Source organism: Dama dama, chromosome 24 (assembly GCF_033118175.1).
Source record: "Dama dama isolate Ldn47 chromosome 24, ASM3311817v1, whole genome shotgun sequence".
In the NCBI taxonomy this organism is placed as follows: domain Eukaryota; kingdom Metazoa; phylum Chordata; class Mammalia; order Artiodactyla; family Cervidae; genus Dama; species Dama dama.
Genome location: NC_083704.1, coordinates 37,040,595 through 37,060,923, shown reverse-complemented (window position 1 = coordinate 37,060,923; position 20,329 = coordinate 37,040,595). Strand labels below are relative to the sequence as shown.

Here is a 20,329-nt window from a genome sequence, read left to right as displayed (position 1 = left end):
CATTCAATATCTCAGTAAACCAAGCCTATGCCCCGACCAGTAATGCTGAAGAAGCTGAAGTTGAATGGTTCTATGAAGACCTATAAGACCTTCTAGAACTAACACCCCAAAAAGATGTCCTTTACATTATAGGGGACTGGAATGCAAAAGTGGGAAGTCAAGAAATACCTGGAGTAACAGGCAAATTTGGCCTTGGAGTACAGAATGAAGCAAGGCAAAGGCTAACAGAGTTTTGCCAAGAGAATGCACAGGTCATAGCAAATACCCTCTTCCAACAACACAAGAGAAGGTTCTACACATAGACATCACCACATGGTCAATACCGAAATCAGATTGATTATATTCTCTGCAGCCAAATATGGAGAAGCTCTATACAGTCAGCAAAAACAAGACTGGGAGCTGACTGTGGCTCAGATCATGAACTCCTTGCCAAATTCAGACTGAAATTGAAGAAAGCAGGGAAAACCACTAGACCATTCAGGTATGACCTAAATTAAATCCCTTACGATTATACAGTGCAAGTGAGAAATAGATTCAAGGGATTCGATCTGATAGACAGAGTGCCTGAAGAACTATGGACAGAAGTTCATCCTGACATTGTACAGGAGGTAGGGATCAAGACCATCCCCAAGAAAAAGAAATGCCATAAGGCAAAATGGTTGTCTGAAGAGGCCTTACAAATAGCTGAGAAAAGAAGAGACGCTAAAGGCAAAGGAGAAAAGGAAAGATATACCCATTTGAATGCAGAGTTTCAAAAAAAAGCAAGGAGAGACAAGAAAGCCTTCCTCAGTGATCAATGCAAAGAAACAGGGGGAAATAACAGAATGGGAAAGACTAGAGATCTCTTCAAGAAAATCAGAGATACCAACGGAACATTTCATGCAAAGATAAGCACAATAAAGGACAGAAATGTATGGACCTAACGGAAGCAAACAATATTAAGAAGTAGCAAGAATACACAGAACAACTGTACAAAAAAGATCTTCACGACCCAGATAATCATGATGGTGTGACCACTCACCTAGATCCAGACATCCTAGAATGTGAAGTCAAGTGGGCCTTAGGAAGCATCACTATGAACAAAGCTAGTGGACGTGATGGAATTCCAGTTGAGCTATTTCAAATCCTAAAAAATGATGCTGTGAAAGTGCTGCACTCAGTATGTCAGCAAATTTGGAAAACTCAGCAGTGGCCACGGGTCTGGAAAAGATCAGTTTTCATTCCAATCCCAAAGAAAGGCAATGCCAAAGAATGTTCAAACTACTGCAGAATTGCACTCATCTCACACGCTAGCAATGTAATGCTCAAAATTCTCCAAGCCAGGCTTCAACAATATGTGAACTGTGAACTTCCAGATGTTCAAGCTGGATTTAGAAAAGGCAGAGGAACCAGCAATCGAATTGCCAACATCTCCTGGATCATTGAAAAATCAAGAGACTTCCAGAAAAACATCGACTTCTGCTTTATTGACTATGCCAAAACCTTTGACTACGTGGATCACAACAAACTGTGGAAAATTTTTCAAGAGATGGGAATACCAGACCACCTGACCTGCCCCTTGAAAAATCTGTATGCAGGTCAGGAAGCAACAGTTAGAACTGGACATAGAATAATAGACTGGTTCCATATCAGGAAAGGAGTACGTCAAGGCTGTATACTGTCACCCTGCTTATTTAACTTATATGCAGAGCACATCAGGAGAAACACTGGGCTGGATGAAGCACAAGCGGAATCAAGATTGCTGGGAGAAATATCAGTAACCTCAGATATGCAGATGACACCACCCTTATGGCAGAAAGTGAAGAAGAACTAAAGAGCCTCTTGATGAAAGTGAACGAGGAGACTGAAAAAGTTGGCTTAAAAATCAACATTCAGAAAACTAAGATCATGGCATCTGGTCCCATCACCTCATGGGAAATAGATGGGGAAACAATGACAGATTTTATTTTTTGGGTTTCTAAAATCACTGCAGATGGTGATTGCAGCCATGAAGTTAAAAGACGTTTGCTCCTTGGAAGAAAAGTTATGACCAACCTAGACAACTTATTAAAAAGTGGAGACGTTACTTTGCCAACAAAGGTCTGTCTAGTCAAAGCTATGGTTTTTCCAGTAGCCATGTATGGATGTGAGAGTTGGACTATAAAGAAAGCTGAGTGCCGAAGAATTGATGCTTTTGAACTGTGGTGTTGGAGAAGACTCTTGAGAGTCCCTTGGACTGCAAGGAGATCCAACCAGTCCATCAGTCCTGAATATTCACTGGAAGGACTGATGCTGAAGCTGAAACTCCAATACTTAGGCCACCTGATGTGAAGAACTGACTCATTTGAAAAGACCCTAATGCTGGGAAAGATTGAAGGCAGGAGGAGAAGGGGACAACAGAGGATGAGATGGTTGGATGGCATCACCGACTCGATGGACATGAGTTTGAGTAAACTCTGGGAGCTGGTGATGGACAGGGAGGCCTGGCGTGCTGCAGTCCATGGGGTTGCAAAGAATGGAACACGACTGAGCAACTGAAGTGAACTGAACTGAGATCACATTGAAGCAACTGTCCTTTTAGGCTAGAATTTTACCAATCTAAGGCCCATCATCTCAGGCCCACTAGATGGAACGGAGATCAAAAACCACAGTTGTGGTGTGAAACCTATTTGTTATTTCATAATAAACAAAGCTCATTCAGCAAATCTTTTCAAAACAAGGGAAGAAAAAAAAGTTAAGTGGGTTGAAGGGGATGGGAACCATTATGGGGACCAGAGTGCTGCCTTAGGAGGGTCGTGACTGCCCTCTAGGGGTAAAAGACTCACTCTGCACACAGAACACCAGGAGGCACTCACAGCCTGAGCTCAGCAACTCTAACCCTCCCTTTAACAGGATCGTGAATCTGTTTTTGTTGGTCACCATCACTACTTTAATTATGTAAGCTCACAACTCCATTTTTCCATTTCTCTTCCTGGCCCGTGGAGTAGGATAGTGACAGTGGCTAGTTTCATTGACAAAATGTCCCCTCGGCTTTGCCTAACTCCTTTTGGAGAAGTTCACCGAAGGCAAAGAGCTGATGTGGCATGTAGGCTGGAAAATGCAATTCATTCAGCATCCTGGGAGGGATCCGATTCAGTGGTTTTATGAGGGCGGGGGAAGGGCAGTGCTGAAAGAAAATACTTTCCAAAAATATTTACCAGACAAAGAAAAAGAACTAGGCCTGTGACCAAGACATTCCAAGGAGACACCCTTCGACAGAAGCAATTTTCCAGACCTGCTCCCCAGAAAGGTAGAAATGGCCAATTCCCCTTCCACGCTCCAAAAGCCGAGCTCATACTTCTTCTAAAAATAAACACAGCTAGAGTCAGAAGACACCTTCCAAACTGACCATAATTCAAAAACAGACTCTGCTGTCACTTGCAGGGGAGTAGGCAAAGGGCATTTTAGAGCCAGTCTTCTCGGAAAGGCTATAACCACTGACCTCTCTCACCAAAGGAGCTAGCTAGAGGAAGCACTTAAGCGAGACATTCTTCTTCCAACAGAGTATTTAAAAAGAGATCATCCCAAGGCACATGAGGTGGAAGGTGGCCCAAGTTGGGAAAGGAAGTCATTCGTATTACATACTCCTCTCTTTCTGAAGAGAAGGTACTACAGTCTGAACACTTGACTTATGCTCCCTCTGGTTATGCTCACCTGAGCTTGGAGCAGTCCCCAAAGCCTGCCATGCCTGCCAGCCCTTTTTTCCAGCCTACCACGAACCTCACAGCCTGGGACACTTGCAAGACCACAGTCATCAATCATGTCAGTTCCCTGCAGAACAATTTTCAATGGCCCCAGCATGCCTTCTCCTTCTATGTGACTCTCAGAGCTCACTTCTGAGTTAGCCCTTCTTATACCTTAATCCACGCTCAGGCCAGTTTCTTCCCCACTGGGCTGTGACCATGTCCATGTATTGACCCTCAAAATGACTCTTCCCTGGAGCCCTGTCCCCTCTGCCCTCGACTGAAGGTCTTCCTGTCCTCGCTCCCGTGTGGGTTCCACCCAAGCCCTCGTGTAGCCTCCTTCAGAGCACGCCTGCCTGCCATGACTACAAACAACAGGATGATAGCTTCCTTTCATTGTGTGCCTAGGCTCTAATATAATAAATACTCTGACCCTACTATGGGGCCTTTCAGGCGGGTTCGACCCCTGGGTCAGGAAGATACCCTGCAGGAGGGCATGGCACCCCACTCCAGTATTCTCGCCTAGAGAATCCCATGGACAGAGGAGCCTGGCGGCTACTGTCCATAGGGTTGCAAAGAGTCAGACACGGCTTAGCATGCATGCACGCACATGACCCTATTATATGTACCCTATAAAGTGCTTGTTATTTTGGTGCTATTATTATGTCCACTGTACAGATGAGAAAAGTTGAGTGTCAGAGATTTTCAGTCTAAGATATGAAGCTTCTCTGACATCCACCCCCACCTTCCTCTCCACCTTATCTTGTACCACTTTTCTTCTTACTGTTCAAGTCACACTGTCTTTGTTTTTATCTTAAAAAAAAAAAAAAAAAAAAAAACCCAAATGAAAAAAAAACAAAAGTCAAGCTTATTCTCACCTGAGAGTTTTTCCACTGGCTTTAGTTGGGAATGGCCCGACTTTTGCAGAACTGGTTCTTGCTTTTATTATATGTCACCTTTCAGAAGCCGTCCTGATTCACCCTAAAACTGACTCCCCTTACCCCCTAGTTTTTCTTGATCCAGGCCTCCTGTTGCATGTTCTTCAAAGCACTTGCCATTTCTGGTCTTTTCTCACTTATCTGTTTATTTACTTGTTCTGCTGGACTATACATCAGTGCAACATAAACTCCATGAGAGCAGGAACCTGGTCTGTGTTGTTCACAGCTGAATCTCCGGGAGCTAGAACAATGTCTGGCATTCACTGGCACATGAGCAATAGCTGTTAAATGGATATCTTACTCCAATATTCATGATTTTAGCCTCTACTTTATGTGATCTCTCCATAAATTATAGTGTTTTTGTACTTATGGTTTTTATCATATGACTCAGCCATCATGTATTTATGGTTTTAAGTCTTACATTGCTTGGTATGATTCCATTACATACAAACTCAACCTGTACGTATATGTTTAATCACTGATTCACATGAGCCAGTCTTGTCTTTCCAGCTAGAGCCTGTGCTCAGAGGACATCTGTATTTCCTAATTCATCCAGCAGAGGACCGATCAGACAAGGTCTCAGACCATAATTGAGTGAACAGATAATTTTGTGATTCAGATGAGGTAGGTGATATGAAGCATACTTTCCCCCTTTGTTGAACTCCATTCAGGAAACATCCTGAGTCTGAAGTCAAAGTTTTAAGGTTTTTCTTCTACATCTCCTGACAATTCATCTGTCTGGTTTCTGTCCTGCCCAAGTCCTGGGCCCACTGGCATTTCCAAGTGGTCCAGGCTGCATATAATTAGTGTTAAAAACAAATTAGCCCCTTCTTGAGATTATTTTCTGCCTGGTTAACCTAAAGAACAGAAAAACATTTAAACTGGGAGAGTTAAAATAAATAAATAAATAAATAAACTGGGAGAGTTATGCAAAGAATGCTAGATGGTTGGTCAATATATTTTGTGTCTGTAACATGTTTTCTTAAATTTTAATATTTGAAGAGTTCTCTGGAAATTATTCCATAAAGAAGAAGAATTCTTTTGATGTATCAAGCTACATATAATGTAGACAAATCAGGCTGCCATAAAGCACATACATACCCACACAGAAAAGAACCTGTAAGACTAAACACATTTGCTTACATTGATTTTAAATTCTTATGAATTCATTTTTATACAGCTGTCTCATTTCGGAGGGGATTTCAGTTGTTGACAAATGTATACACCATCCAAGTTTGCATTAAAAAAACGTATTGTTGGAAAAAAATGTATTGTTGACAAATATATACACCATCCAAGTTTGCATTAAAAAAATGTAAGTAAAAGAAAAATATGACAGTAAGAAGGTAACATAAAATAGACCTAAGTATAAGTTCAAAAGTTCATCCTGCATTAAAGTATATACATATTTGTTGGGTGGGCCACAAAATTGCCTTTAAACTTTCTTGCCAAGAAGTCCAAACATTCATTCAGCTTTAACATATGAGTGGATGACATTCTAGTATTTCCATTCCTGACAGATAAGCTAAATAAGAAGGTACAACTGCATTCAAAGCAGTTGTGAAGACAGAATATCATCAAGAAAAACAAGTTCGTTACAACAAATTTCTAAAGCACTTGGACAATATTTTGAGTTCTTAGAATGGCCAATATTCCTTTCCTCCTTTTACCTTAGTCCTATAGGAAAATCTTGCATTAGAAAAGGTTTAGCCAAGCAGGATATGGGGTTTCCCAGGTGGCTCAGTGGTAAAGAATCCACCTGCCAGTACAGGAGATGCAGGAGACACGAGTTTGATTCTTGGGTTGGGAAGATCCCCTGGAAGAGGAAAGGCTACGTACTCCAGTATTCTTGTCTGGAAAATCCCACAGACAGAGGAGCCTGGTGGGCTACAGTCTATGGGGTCGCAGAGAGCCGGACACTACTGAGCAACTGAGCACGCCCGCGAGCAGGACATATTCTAATTCTTGAAGCAGCCCCCCCCAACTTTGGCCAATTGTGAGTGATGCATACAGGAAATCCAGACAAAAGGTAAAGGTGTTAAAACACTTACGTGTCATCTGTAAACGTGATTCCAAAGTACTCCTTTTCTTTCAGGTTGAAATGAGAAGCCACGAGATCCAGCAACTCTCTTGATAAAAGTTTGGGCTGTTGAGATATAAACCTGATTAGACACTCTCTCTTACTGCTCCCACTTTATTTTCTCCCAAACAGTTTAAAGCAGCTTTTGTTTGTCTGTTTTGGATACCTGTGCCTTTCTGCACTTAGGTTAATCTACTGTAGGTCATTCTCTAAGGGCTTGGGAAGGGCAGGAAATGGGAATAGCAGCATCGCTGAGATGATCGCTTTCATATATTTGCAATTCCATCCAGAGCCTTAATTTTTCATCCAAGGTAAAAGTGTATTTATTAATGCATTGTTGTTTCAGAAAAAAATGTTCTTTTGTAAATAGTATGGTGCTATTTGTAATAGTATATAAATAGAAAATTTGTAATTTTATAAATAATATGGTGTTTGATCAGTAATGATCAAGACAAAGAATGTTAACCACTGCCTAGGCTGTAGGAATAATTTTGCTTGGTGACGGTCAACTGAGGAGGCTCAAGACCAAAGGCTGAGGGGTCACAGAGAGAACTAACAACAACAACAACAAAAAAGGCAACAAAACAGTAATAGTAACCATTTATTGTACTGAACTTCTACCCATGATTTCATTTTAATCCTTACAGTGAACCTTTGAAGTAGGGGTCCTTTCCGTTTCATAGATGCACCAACAAAGGCCAAGAGCAGCCAAGAATCTTACTTGATGTTCCACTTAAGGACCAGGTTTGAACCCAGTTCTGTCTGATTCCAAAGACTAAGCTTTTCATTTCTCTGCAGGGATGGAGTAACTGTATCCACTCTGCAATTCATTATCACCAGTACTCACTGGGCACCTCATTAGAAGAAGAACGCAGTCTATGAGCTTTTGGGAAGCACAGGCTCTGGTGGTAAGAAGATTGTTTGGAATCAGTCAGAAAGTCCAGCGTGAGAGTGGATGGTGGATTTGCAGAGACTGGGGAAGGAAAAGGGGATCTGCAGGGAGGCATTCTAGATGGACTTTTTTTGAACTTTGAGCCACACAGTTTAGGACTCATTATGGTAGTTTGAGCGTTGGATGTTTGTTGTTGGGGAAGAAAGAATTGGGGATGTTTGTTGTTGGCAAAACAAGAAGAAAGGGGAAAAAAAAGAAAAAAAAAAAAAAGGAAAAGAGAAAAGAAATAGAAATCTAGACCAAAAAGTCTACTCTGGTGAAACTATTACTGACTGTACTATTTTTGTTCTAATTGAAGCCTGTACGTAGTGGACTGGGCACAAGCCTTAGAAAGGAGAAGAATTTAGGTTTGGTCAAGGGAGGGAATTCTGCTCACAGCTATAGGTGTGGCTGTCAGCAGGCCCTTCCATAGTTTTTTTTAAGACTATGATTCCAGGGACTTCCCTGGCGGTCCAGTGTTCAATACTCTGTGCTCCCACTGCAAGGGGTGTTGGTTCTTTCCCTGGTTGGGGAATTAAGAGCCCAGTGCTTGGCAGCCAAAATGTAAAACAAACAGCAACGAAAAAAAGAATCTGGGTCTAGAGTGTTGGGTGAATAGATAGAGAAGCATCAATAATTTAAGATACCGTCATTCATATAGCTCCATGTGTTTTACAGAGATTTCACTCACATATATAATCTAGTTTGATGTTTTTTAATTTTATTGAAAAACTGTTGATTTAAAATGTGTTAAAAAAGTGACTCAGTTATACATATATTCTTTTTTCGCATTTTTTTTCCATTATGGCTTATCACAGAATATTGAACACAGTTCCCTGTGCACAGTTCCCTGTGCAGTAGGCCTTTGTTTATCCATCCTATATCTACTAGTTTACATCTGCGAATCCCAAGCTCCCAAGCAGACTCATAGACATAGAGAACAGACCTGTGGTTGCCAAGGGGGAGGAGGTATGGGAGGGAAGGATTGGGAGCTTGGGATTAATCTAGTTTCATTTTAACCATAATTTCTGAGAGGAAGATGAGTCAAACTTAACCCCAGCTCACAGCTGTTGTAAATGGGTATTTAACTTAGACCATGCCATGTGCAGGGAAAGGAGCAGAATGCAGAGTCTCAGCTCATAAAAACCCTTTCTGGGGGGCTTCCCTGGTGGCTCGGTGGTAAAGAATCTGCCTGCCAATGCAGGAGACACAGGTTTGATTACCATCCAGGAGGATCCCACAAGCCACAGGCAACTAAGCTCTTGCGCCACAACTACCGAGCCTGTGCTCTAGAGCCCAGGAGCTGCGATCACTGAGCCTGCAAGCCCTAGAGCGCGCGCTCTGCAACCAGAGAAGCCACGAGAAGCTTCTCATCGCAGTGGAAGCCCGCACACCGCATGCAGAGAGTGGCCCCTGCTTGCTGCTAGAGAAGGGCCTGTGTAGCAACGAAGACCAAGCACAACCAAAAAAAAAAAAACAACAACCCTTTCTGGGAAGCATTATGGTCACCAGTTGGCCACCAAGAGGTAATTCAAAGAAGCCAAGCCACTTGCCCAGGGTCAAACAGCTACTGAGGGTCAACGCTGAGACTGGAATCCACACATCTCTGAATCCAGTCACCAGGCTATAGCTACTCTTAAATACAGGTAGGCACTGGCTTTGACGGCCCCACAGGCAATCCTGTGCCGCTGGTTCTGAGGCACAGGTAGGCCGGCAGACTGCACAGAGGCCACGAGGTTCGCAGAGGGAAACGATGCGTGGTCCCCGCGCGGCGACACCTACCTGAACCAGCAGCTCCAGCCTCCGGTCATCCAGGAGATGCACCCGGCACTGCCTGCCTTCGGTCATCTGTGGGGACAAGACAGCAAGAGCGGCATCAGGCCGGGGCTGGTGGGCAGACCCCTGAACGCGCCTTACCACTTCTTTTCACGGGATGTGCTCAGCCTAATAACGCCACGAGCTGAGGGAGTCCTCAGTTTTGGTCGTCATAAACAGATTTATTTTACAGCATCAGCTCTTAGATTTTTTTGTTTTAGCTCTTAGACTTAGAAGAGAAAAGAACGAAAAGCAAAGACCACTCAATATGTTGAAAATATAACACCTATACAGCACATACAAAATTTAACAATGAAAAGCAGGTTTCCTGCTCGAGGAAACAACTGTATTTTTCCTTGAATCGGTATTTTATTTTTCAAATGAAAATAGTTTTATTCATTAGTGTCTTTCAATAAATACAATACATGCATAATGTATTTGACAAACAAATTTGTCACATTTAACATAATGTGTTTGACAAATGAAACTCAAGTTAAAAAGTAAAGTCTCCAGTTTTGAAATTTTGGTCCCCCTTTGTAATATATCACTACTGTAATTAATAGTTAAGAATAGTTAAGATACCCAGTTAAGAACAGCTTGATGTACAAACTACTAATTATATTTAATTTTTTATCACTTATAATTGCAATATAAGGAAATTATTTCTTGTAAAACATTTAAATAATGCATAAAATGCAAAGATCCACTTTGATTACCAAAAGCTCCAAACCATTCTACCGGCACAAATTACCACTCTGTCAGTTTGAGGCAAATCCTCACAGACCATCTTTATGCGGATTTTCAGATATACACATGTACATGTTAAAAACACATCAGTTCAGTTCAGTCGCTCGTCATGTCCGACTCTTTGTGACCCCATGGATGCCAGGCTTCCCTGTCCATTACCAACTCCCGGAGCTTACTCAAACTCGTGTCCATTGAGTCAGTGATGCCATCAAGCCATCTCATCCTCTGTCATACCCTTTTCCTCCCGCCTTCAATCTTTCCCAGATATATGTTAAAAACATATATTCTCATATTAAATGTTCTATTTTAATACTGTTAAATTAGACACATTGTTCTGAAATGAAGCAGGTACTCTTAATATTTGTATGTGTGTATGAGACTGTGGTATCTGTATCATATCTGGTATCTGTGTATATGAATATTTATATGTGTGAGGTTCTTTTTTAGTTCAAGTAGAACTGCTACACTCACTGTTTGCCCTTTGCTTCTTTAATTCAATATTTCTTAGAAATCTTTCCAATGTCAACACATATAGACCAACCTCATTCTTCATAAAAGGTCTATAGTATCAAATCATTTGTGCAGACACATAATAATTCAATGAGTGTCCTGTTGAGAAACACTTAGGTTGTTTTCTGCCTTTTGCTGTCACAAGCAATGTCACAATAAATTTTGCACATCTAGCTTTGTCCATGGATGTAGAACTGCTGGGTCACTGTTGAAAAGCAAGCACAGTACTTTGTCTCTCAGCTGTTGTACAAAACTATAAGACCCTGGAAATTTCCTGGTGGTCTAGTGGTTAGGAAGGACTCCATGCGTTCACTGCTGTGGGCCCAGGTTCAATCCCTGGTACTGGAACTAAAATCCTGCAAGCCATGTGGCTTGGCCAAACCCAAAATGAAGCAAAACAGTAAGACCTGGAAACTCAGATATATATAATCCAATTTTAAAACGAAAATTGCCTCCATTACTGAGCAGCAACTATATACTCAGCGTTGCTCGAAGTGTTTTTATAGTATCTCTGAGTTCCCTAGTCACCATCTGAGCTTGGTGTTATTATCCCCAATTCAATAGATGAGAAAATTGAGGCTCAGAGTGGGATAAGCCATGTGAAAGATACTAATTATAGTATTGTACTTACATTTTTTAAAAATCAGGGTATAGTTGCTTTACAATGTTATGTGAGTTTCTGCTGTACAATGAAGTGGATCCATTATATGTATACATACATCCCCTCCCTCTTGGAAAGTCTAGAAAGTAGCTCAGTTGGTTAGATGGTGGCATTACGGAGATGTGGCCCATAAAAATTCTGGAAAAAGGGCTAAGAGGTAAGTGAGTAAGTTCTACGTTGTCTCATTTCCCCTGATTATGTCCTTAAATCTGCAAAGCCAGGTCACACACAATCTTTGGTGGCAGGAGGAAAGGAAACATATCTTTGTTTTAGGCACTAAGCTGGGAACGTCATGGAAACTATCTGATTAAAACGCCACAAAACTCTACAATATGACAACACCCCCATTTTACAGACAAGGAAACCAAGGTACACTGTTTAAGGTTAATTATTCAAATTTGCCTGGGCAAGAAAAAACCAAGTTAAAATTTGAATTAATGTCTAAATGAAAAAAAAAAAAAAAAAGTCATCTTTTTTCCTACTGTTCTACAGGGCTTCCCAGGTGGTGCTAGAATCTGCCTGCCAATGCCGGAGACATAAGAGATGCGGGTTCAACCCCTGGGTTAGAAAGATCCTCTTGAGGAGGGCATGGTAACCCAATCCAGTATTCTTGTCTGGAGAATCCCATGGGCAGAGGAACCTGGTGGGCTACAGTCCATGGGGTCCGCAAAGAGTCGGATACAACTGAAGCGATTTAGCAACAACACACTACAGGAGGAAATAAATCAATGTTTCAGTTTAACTCATTTGATCTCTTTTTAAAACCCGCAAGCAAACCCAAAGCCCATGCCCCAGAGAATAATATAAAAAAAAATACTCAAAAGACCAATGGAAACAATATGAATCCATTAAGGAATGTGTCAAAACTCATAAAGTATTACAAAGTACTCTGTTGCTGCATAACCCAAATGAATTTATTTCCTGATTAAAAACAAAACCAAACCACTTCTTCTTTCAGTTTTTCTTTGGATCCATCTTGATTTAGGTCAATGTATTTTTTGTCAATACATAATTTTATCTCAGAGAATTTAATAGTAAATATTTTTTAGGTGTATCTGGCCATCTCATGATAGACATAGGGAGTGGTGCCCATGTTTGTACAACTTGGTTAGTTGGTTCTAAGCCTTAGTTGATTGGATGAGGAGAAAGACAGTTGACCATCTGATTGGTGGGCCAATCAGAACCTCAGTCCAGGGAATCTGGAATTGAGTATGAGTGGATGAAAATACGGTGGTTGTGGGGCAGTCATTATCTGCAGCATGTAGAGAAAAAGGAAAACCATCTGCAGGGAGAATGAAGGAGACAGGTAACTAGAAGGAGGCAAGGAAAATCACACAGCCTGAGAGGAAAAGCTTGAGAGCTGCCATTAGAGTTCCCAGTGTCTTTCCAGTCATGTCTAGCCCATTCCACTGATCTAGGTGAATCCTTATTCTTTTTCTTAATTTATTTCTTTATTGAAGTATGGCTGCTTTGCAATACTGAGTTAATTTCTGCTGTACAGCAAAGTGACTCAGTTATACATGTGCATACATTCTTAATTATATTCTTTTCCATTGTGGTTTATCCAGAATCCTTGTTCTTGAGTTCCATAAAACATCCCCGTATTCCTTTGATAAATCCACTTCCCCCATGCCCCTCTCTTAAGCTACCTTGAGATGGAGCCTGCTATTGCCACTAAAAACATGTTCACGAGACACCACAAGTATCTATACTTTGTGCTAATTCGCTTCACTTATGTCTGACTCTGTGTGACCCCATGGACTGTAGCCCACCTGGCTCCCCTGTCCATGGGATTCTCCAGGCAGGAATACTGGAGTGGGTTGCCACGTCCTCCTCCAGGGGATCTTGCTGACCGAGAGATCGAACCCGTGTCTCTTAGGTCTACCTGCACTGGCAGGTGAGTTCTTTAAAGATCCCAGAGTACAGACTCCCCAGATGATGTCATTAACATGGTAAAATCACTCAAATTACTGATGCTCTCATCAAAGACAATACAACAGCTGGTGGGCAGTGGAAAGGACTTAACAAATATCCACCATGTGATGTGAGGATACACACGCACAAGCTAGATGGAGAAGGGCAGTGCAGATGAACTGGGGAGATGCCGCTACAGTTTTATGCCCACACTGGCATGTCCCAGCCCTGGCACATCTGAACCCATAGGCCTCTCTAAGCCCTTTCCTCTGTGGGAGGATGGCTCCTCTGGGAGGTCAAAGGGCTGATTTGATCATCAATAACAACAGGAAAAACCTGCCTGGTGTCAGCTCTTATATATAGAATGGATAAACACCAAGGTACTACTGTATAGCACAGGGAACTATACTCAATATCCTACAAGAAACCATAATATTCTAAAAAGAATATTAGAAAAGAATATTCTTTTCTTTAGCAAGAATATTTAGAAAAGAATATTCTAAAAGAATGTAAATGTATGTATAACTGAATCACTAAGAAAAACCTGTCCTTGTCACCTACTTAAATCAAAGGTTGAGAGGTGATGAGATGTATTTTGCTGATCAAAACAATGCTTATAAATAAATTTCAGTTGATGACACTAGAAATTAGGATATGCCACTTAATAAAATTTTAGATGGTAAGCTCCAGAAACTGTGGGATGGATTTTCTTCACAACTACAGGGTGAGGCTGAGCAGCCACCTCTGCAGGTGGTGTTTGTGGTCTCTGGTTCACAAATGTGTATTATGTGCCAGGTTCCTGGGAGTCCTGTTATGTGAATAAGCAAAACACATTCAAGTACACCTGATGTGAGGGAAGAGACACAACCAAACGTCCAAGAAGAGCCTGGCATGCACGGGGCAGGGGTCTGACTCCTGACCCTTATTAACATACAGTATCTCAAAATAAATGACCCAAAGTCAGGTAGTCCTAATTTAGAGCTTCCAGTGTAACAGGGTTTCTAAGAGAGTTTAGGGGGATACAAATTTGAAGTCCAAACTACATGTGAACCAATGTGTTTATGTGTGATCACAAGAGAAAAACAGGAGAGGCTGCAGAATAAAAAAACCATTCATGTTTTCTTCTTTAAAGAAAAAAAATTACTATTTCGGTCTCTACACAAGCCTATGAAGGGGGAATTTCATTCAAGCACCAGGAAACTGAGGCCTGAGAAATGATGCAACTTGTATAAGTGTTCTAAGCCAGACTTGGGCTCAAAACTGTACTTTATCTCTTACTATCTACATTACCTTTAAAAAGTTACTCAGTCTTTCCAAACCACAGAAGCAACATCCTGGCAGTTTTTAATCTGACACTCCTGAGAGTAAAATATTCTGCTTCTGAGAAGCACAATTATTATAGTCCCCACACACTTTAAAATTAGCAAGCAAACAGCTAAACTTCTCTGTAATCCATTTACCCTCCCATTAAAACAAAAAACTTTTTAATAGGAAGAATGTTATCAGCCCATTTTAAAGAAGATAAATGACAGGTGAAGTTTAAAAAGCACATGGTAGAAACATTCTCCAGAGCTGATGGAGCAGAAATAAAGTAAAAGAGAGAGGACAGCTAGTTTAAGTCCTTCTGTGTCCCTGTCTCCTGGCTAAGCATTTTAATAAACACACTTAACACCACCACTAACAAACTCTGTACATTCCGGGCACTGCACTAAGCACTTTACATATATGAACATATTCAACCCTCATGACACTCACACAAGGCAGTAATCTCATCTCCCAATAACACAGGGGAAGGAGGTTACTAGGGCGATTGTAAATAACAGGATTCATAAACAGCAGAACTAGACCCAAACCCAAAGCCCAAGCTCTTAACTACTTAGCTACCCACAAGGTACTCCCTACGCTATCAAGTGACAAATTGTAGGAAAGCCTTCCCACACAGCACATGTTCAGGACAGGAGATAAGTGGGTAGAAAAGAGAAAGCAATGCATCATAGAGTAGGTATGAAAAACCATCTCAGGTCCAGGGCAGAATCATTTGACTAGAGGGAGTTAGAATCACAGAACTTAGACTCTTAGAAGAGATCTAATCTCCACTGCGTATTTGGAATGTGGGGAAATTAAGGACAGATGTGCCCAGTACTGCACAGGGACTCAGTATGAGCCCAAGGATTAAAACACAGGACTCTGGAATCTAAAAAATGAAAGCAACTAGTGAATACAACAAAGAAGGAACAGACTCACAGATACAGATAACAAAGTGGGGGGGGGAGGGGCAAGGCAGGGTGGGGGACTCAGCGGTACAAACCACTGGGTATAAAATAAATATGCTACAAGGATGTATCATAGAGCACAAGGGGTACAGCCAATATTTTATAATAACTTTAAATGCAGTAAAATCTTGAAAAATTCTGAGACACTATGTTGCACACCTGCAACTTATATAAAACAACTCAGGTCTCTGTCTTTCAGGCCAGACAGAGCACGTATGGAGAGTATGAGGTTACTCAGCTGCTACACACCACCTTACACAAATGTACTTTTCCCCCCAACAGATGGATTTAAAAAGAAAATATTTAAAAAACTACTGTAACCATAAAAAGAAAAAAGCCTGGGCATTTCTTATTTATTTTCAAATATGACTCCCACTGAAGCTTTCTCTTCTAATGTCATCCACAGGAGTCATATTAGAAGGGAGCTGTTAGGGTCACAATGATTATACTGACACATTCAAAATCACCTTGGAGCCCCATAGGGACCACCAGAGCCGTTTCAGATTTGACCCCTACACAGTGACAGCTAACAGCAGCAATGCTTCTTGTGGAATAAAAATACATGTAAGAAAACGATCTCTTTGGAAAGTTTCTCTTGACATCCACCCAGACTGGCTATCCCTCCCACCACCCCTTCCCTCCTTCAACCTCAGGAGTTTGGAGGTTAAAATCGTGCATGCTGGATTAAAACTCCCACCTCAGTGGCTGCCCTGCGTTTGTTCCCCAGCTGATAGAGCAGGTCCTCAGAGGCTAAGTGCTGAGTGCTGGTGGAAAGACCTCCATCTGCTCAGTGGTAAATGAGGAAGATCAGAAGGGAAGTGAGAACCGGCCACAGACCAGACCTCTGGCTTCCTGGGGCGCTGTGGATATGTAGCCTGTGGTGGGATTGAAGTCTTCGAGAACCTCCCCCTACCAAACCCCAATCTCACTACCCGATTTAGGAGATGAGAGTGGAGAGTCAGAAAAACAGAGATAAACAGAAACAACAACAGCAAAAAAAAAAAAAAACAAAAACACCCCAAAACAAACCTAAGGGCAAGTCAAGACAGGGCATGGTGGGGTCATTCCTAATGACTGGGGCCAGCTTAGAAAGCAACAGGAAATATCAAATACAAAAAAAAAAAAAAGAGAGAGAGAGAGAGAGACCAGAACCCCAGCCTACTTTGGTTTTGCTTTAGTAGCGCTTTGGAACACGGAAATGTAAAACCTTGGTAAGGAAGCAACAAGCTTCATTTCCTCTCTCTCATTCCCTTTTGACCTTTACTGAACGTTCAGCAAAAGAGGATCTGTCTCGTTAAAATGACTCCTCAAGATGTGTTATGGGGTGACGGATCTAGAGTCTAGTCCACCATCATCTCTTACCTGGAGGTGGGTAAAATCAGCTACCTAATCGGGATTCATTCTTGAGTCCAGTCTCCCTATGGCCTTGTGAAGGATCCCCCTTCACTCCCTGCTTAAAAACACCCAAGGGCTCTTCCAGCAGTGCAGTGGAAAAGCCAGCTACTTGCCTCACTGACACTGTCCATGGATCCTGACTCCCCACCCTCTCTAACTTCATTTACAACCCACCTGCCTAGACTTGACACACAGTCACACTGACCTTCTTCCTCAGAACGAAGGCCTGTTCCTACTTCGAGGCTCAGCACACGCCCTTCTCTCTGTCTGGAATGCTCTTGCCCCAGATTATGGCATGACTGGGCACTTTTGCATCTTTCAGATGTTAAATCAAATGCCACCATCTTCAAGAGGCCTTCCCTGTCCTCAGTATAAAGCCTGGACACTGTCTCTTGCTGTGGTAGGAGAGACAACATACCAGAAAAGAAATATTCTGTTGTTGTTTGTTTATCCTTCTCTGAACGTTGATTCCATAGGAGAGGCCCTGGCTGATGTGTTCACCACTGTATCCCCAAGACCTGGAACCGTGCCTGGCACACGGTAAGAAAGTGGACAATAAATTTCTGCTCAGGGAAGGAAGACTTTAACTGGTCTGAGTCTAGATGCAGTTACCAATGAAACTGATTCGCAAATGATTTAAACGTGTAGAGCATAATGCAAAATGAGGACGTTCCAAAAACACCTCCCAAGCCTTGACCAGACAGACAAACACATACAAAAAACAAAAACAAGCTTTCCGCCAAGAGAACAAGGTGTGCTATTAATTCCTCATCAGATGAGATTTTTTTGGAGGAAATGGAGAGACGGAAAAGGGACGTATCTGGGACGTTCTTACTTTAGGATCTATTGAGTGGATGCAGTTTTAGATTTCACGCACATGATGTCAACCTCAGCTGAACAGGGTCCCTTTATACCGTCTCTGGGTGCTGGGTGAATATGAGCTATTGACACTCTCGTTCAGAGAATGGCCTAGACTGACACAGACGTCTCCGATGCCAGTCAGCTGCAATTTCCCTCAAGGTCTTTCAAGACAGTGCCTGCCCTCCCACTGTGCAGTCCCCGGGGACTTCTTCTTTCAGTATCAATCACCCATTCGCCTAGCTTCGAGGAAGCACGCAGGACATGTCACACGAGCGCTAAGCACTTCACGTGGGTACTGTCTTCTTTCATGCTGTAAACAACCCTCGGAGGTGATGTTTTCCTGTTGAGATTTTGTAGGTGGCAAAACTGAAGGGCGGAGAAGTTGAGGAACTCGTCTCGGGTCAAGATGCTGTGACCTGGGGCAGAATCTCGGGACCATTAGTTGTATCAAAGTAGGACTCCTGGGCGTCCCCTGCAGTTCACGGGGACCAGAGTAGGAAGAGAGACAGTGAGGAAGGAAGAAGCACAGGAGGCACAAAAGAAGTAGAGGAAGAAAGGAAAATGGGCCGGGGTTGGGGCAGTGATAAAGAAGGCGAGAATTCCATTAACCAAGGATGAATAATCTGCTTTAGGAAAAATACTAAGAGGTAATGGCTTGCTGTGTGCCAGCTCTGTTCAGAGACCTTTCTTTTCTTTCCATGGGCCATTTACATTCTCTCCTAACACTCTGAGGGAGATTCCAATCCTGCATCACTGTACAGGTGAGAAAACTGAGGCTCAGAGAAGGTAAATGATGGACCCCAGCTCACAAGCTTACAGAGCTAGGAAGAGGCAGCTCACACTTATGCTCAGTCGTGTCCAACTCTTTGCAACCCCATGGACTGTATGTAGCCTGCCAGGGTCCTCTGTCTGTGGGATTATCTTGGCAAGAATAACCCACTGGAGTGGGGTGCCATTTCCTCCTCCAGGGGATCTTCCTGACCTGGGAATTGAACCTGTTTCTCCTGTGGCTGTTGCGCTGGCAGGCAGGTTCTTTACCACTGAACCCCCTGGGAATCCCAGGAAAAGTTGGAATAGGACATCAATGCAGGCATCTGACTCCATGGTCCATGGCCTGCACTGCTGGGTCACATTGCTTCTGTTACGAGCTGTGGCGCTAGTGGTAAAAAACCCCCCTGCCAATGCAAGAGTGCGGGAGACACGGGTTCGATCTCTGTGTTGGGAAGTAATACCCAGGAGAAATGACAACCCGCTCCAGTATTCTTGCCTAAAGAATCCCATGGACAGAGGAGCCTGGCAAGCTACAGTCCATGGGGTCACAAAGAGTTGGACATGATTGAGCACCCACAATTATTAGTCTTACACATTAAATCACACGTGGCTGAGGCATTTTATATATCATCTTGATCGCCATGCATCACACTATTCTGGAAGAGCTTGATCTAGATCCACCAAACCACAGCTGCCTGGTCCCAGCCATCATCTGAAAGCAAGGTCAGAGGGGTGCAAAAAGTTTTTGCAATCACCATTCCTTGGCTATCTCCTGCAGTTGCCAAGACGGCTTCTCTATGTTTGTTGATGATTTTCAGTGAGTACCAGGAAGGAATCAACTCCCACCTCTTGTGCTGCCGGTTCTGTCCTACTCATGTGAGCACTCTTGGGTACAGGATGATTATTCATGGGTTAGGTGGCTGCCTGGGCCTGACTCCATTATTCTGGGCTTAAAAGAATGCAGTCCAGCACACAGTGCAGTTGATTCACTGTGGAGAAACTCTGGAGCATGTGTTCATTCATTCACTCAACCAATATTCAGCACTTCCTAAATGCGAGCACTCTTCTGGGTACTAAGATACCCATAAATGAGATCCACAGGACACTGTCTCTGAAGCTTGTCTCACTGTGTGATTTCTCAACACTGGCGCCATTGACATTTGAGGCTGGACAATTCTTTGTTGTGGGGTCTGCCCCCACACACTGCAGGATTTTTAGCAGCCTCCCTGGCCTCAGTCCACTAGATGCCAGTACTCCTTCCTTCCACGTGACACTCATATGTCTCCAGACCCTGACAAGCGTCTCCCAGAGGACAAAATGGTCCCTGATTGAGAACAACTGCTTTAAAGATAAGGAGAAAAAGTGAACTAGGGTTGGGGAGTAGAGACAGATTGGAAGTTTGGGATTGACATGTACACACTTCTATATTTAAAGCAGATAACCAACAAGGACCTACTGTATAGCACAGGGAATGCTGCTCAATATTACATAATAATCTGAAGGGGAAAAGACTTTGAAAAAGAATAGATACATGTACATGTATAACTAAATCACTTTGCTGGACACCTGAAACTAACACAACACTGTTAATCAACTATGCTCCATGATAAAAAAAAAAAAAATGAAACAAGATATTTTCAGATAAGAATAGGGCTCTGAAATAGCTCAGCTGGCAATGCAGTGAAGTTCTGAGCATGTGCAAAGAACACGCTTCGAAACTGACTTCTTACCC

At 42.5% G+C, this 20,329-nt stretch overlaps 1 protein-coding gene across 4 annotated transcripts in view; it reads right to left on the bottom strand.

The window, feature by feature from the left end:
* Positions 1–20,329, bottom strand: part of FRMD4B (FERM domain containing 4B) — a 352,299-nt gene that overhangs the window by 124,052 nt on the left and 207,918 nt on the right. For 3 of the 4 annotated variants that reach the window (XM_061128101.1, XM_061128099.1, XM_061128100.1), the window contains 2 exons: positions 9,433–9,498; positions 6,691–6,785 (listed from right to left, as the gene is read on the bottom strand). In XM_061128101.1, the coding sequence (XP_060984084.1) occupies positions 6,691–6,785; positions 9,433–9,498 (161 nt within the window). Of the gene's footprint in view, positions 1–6,690; positions 6,786–9,432; positions 9,499–16,267; positions 16,395–20,329 lie in introns of those variants that run through there. The other variant, XM_061128102.1, reaches the window with a different exon arrangement.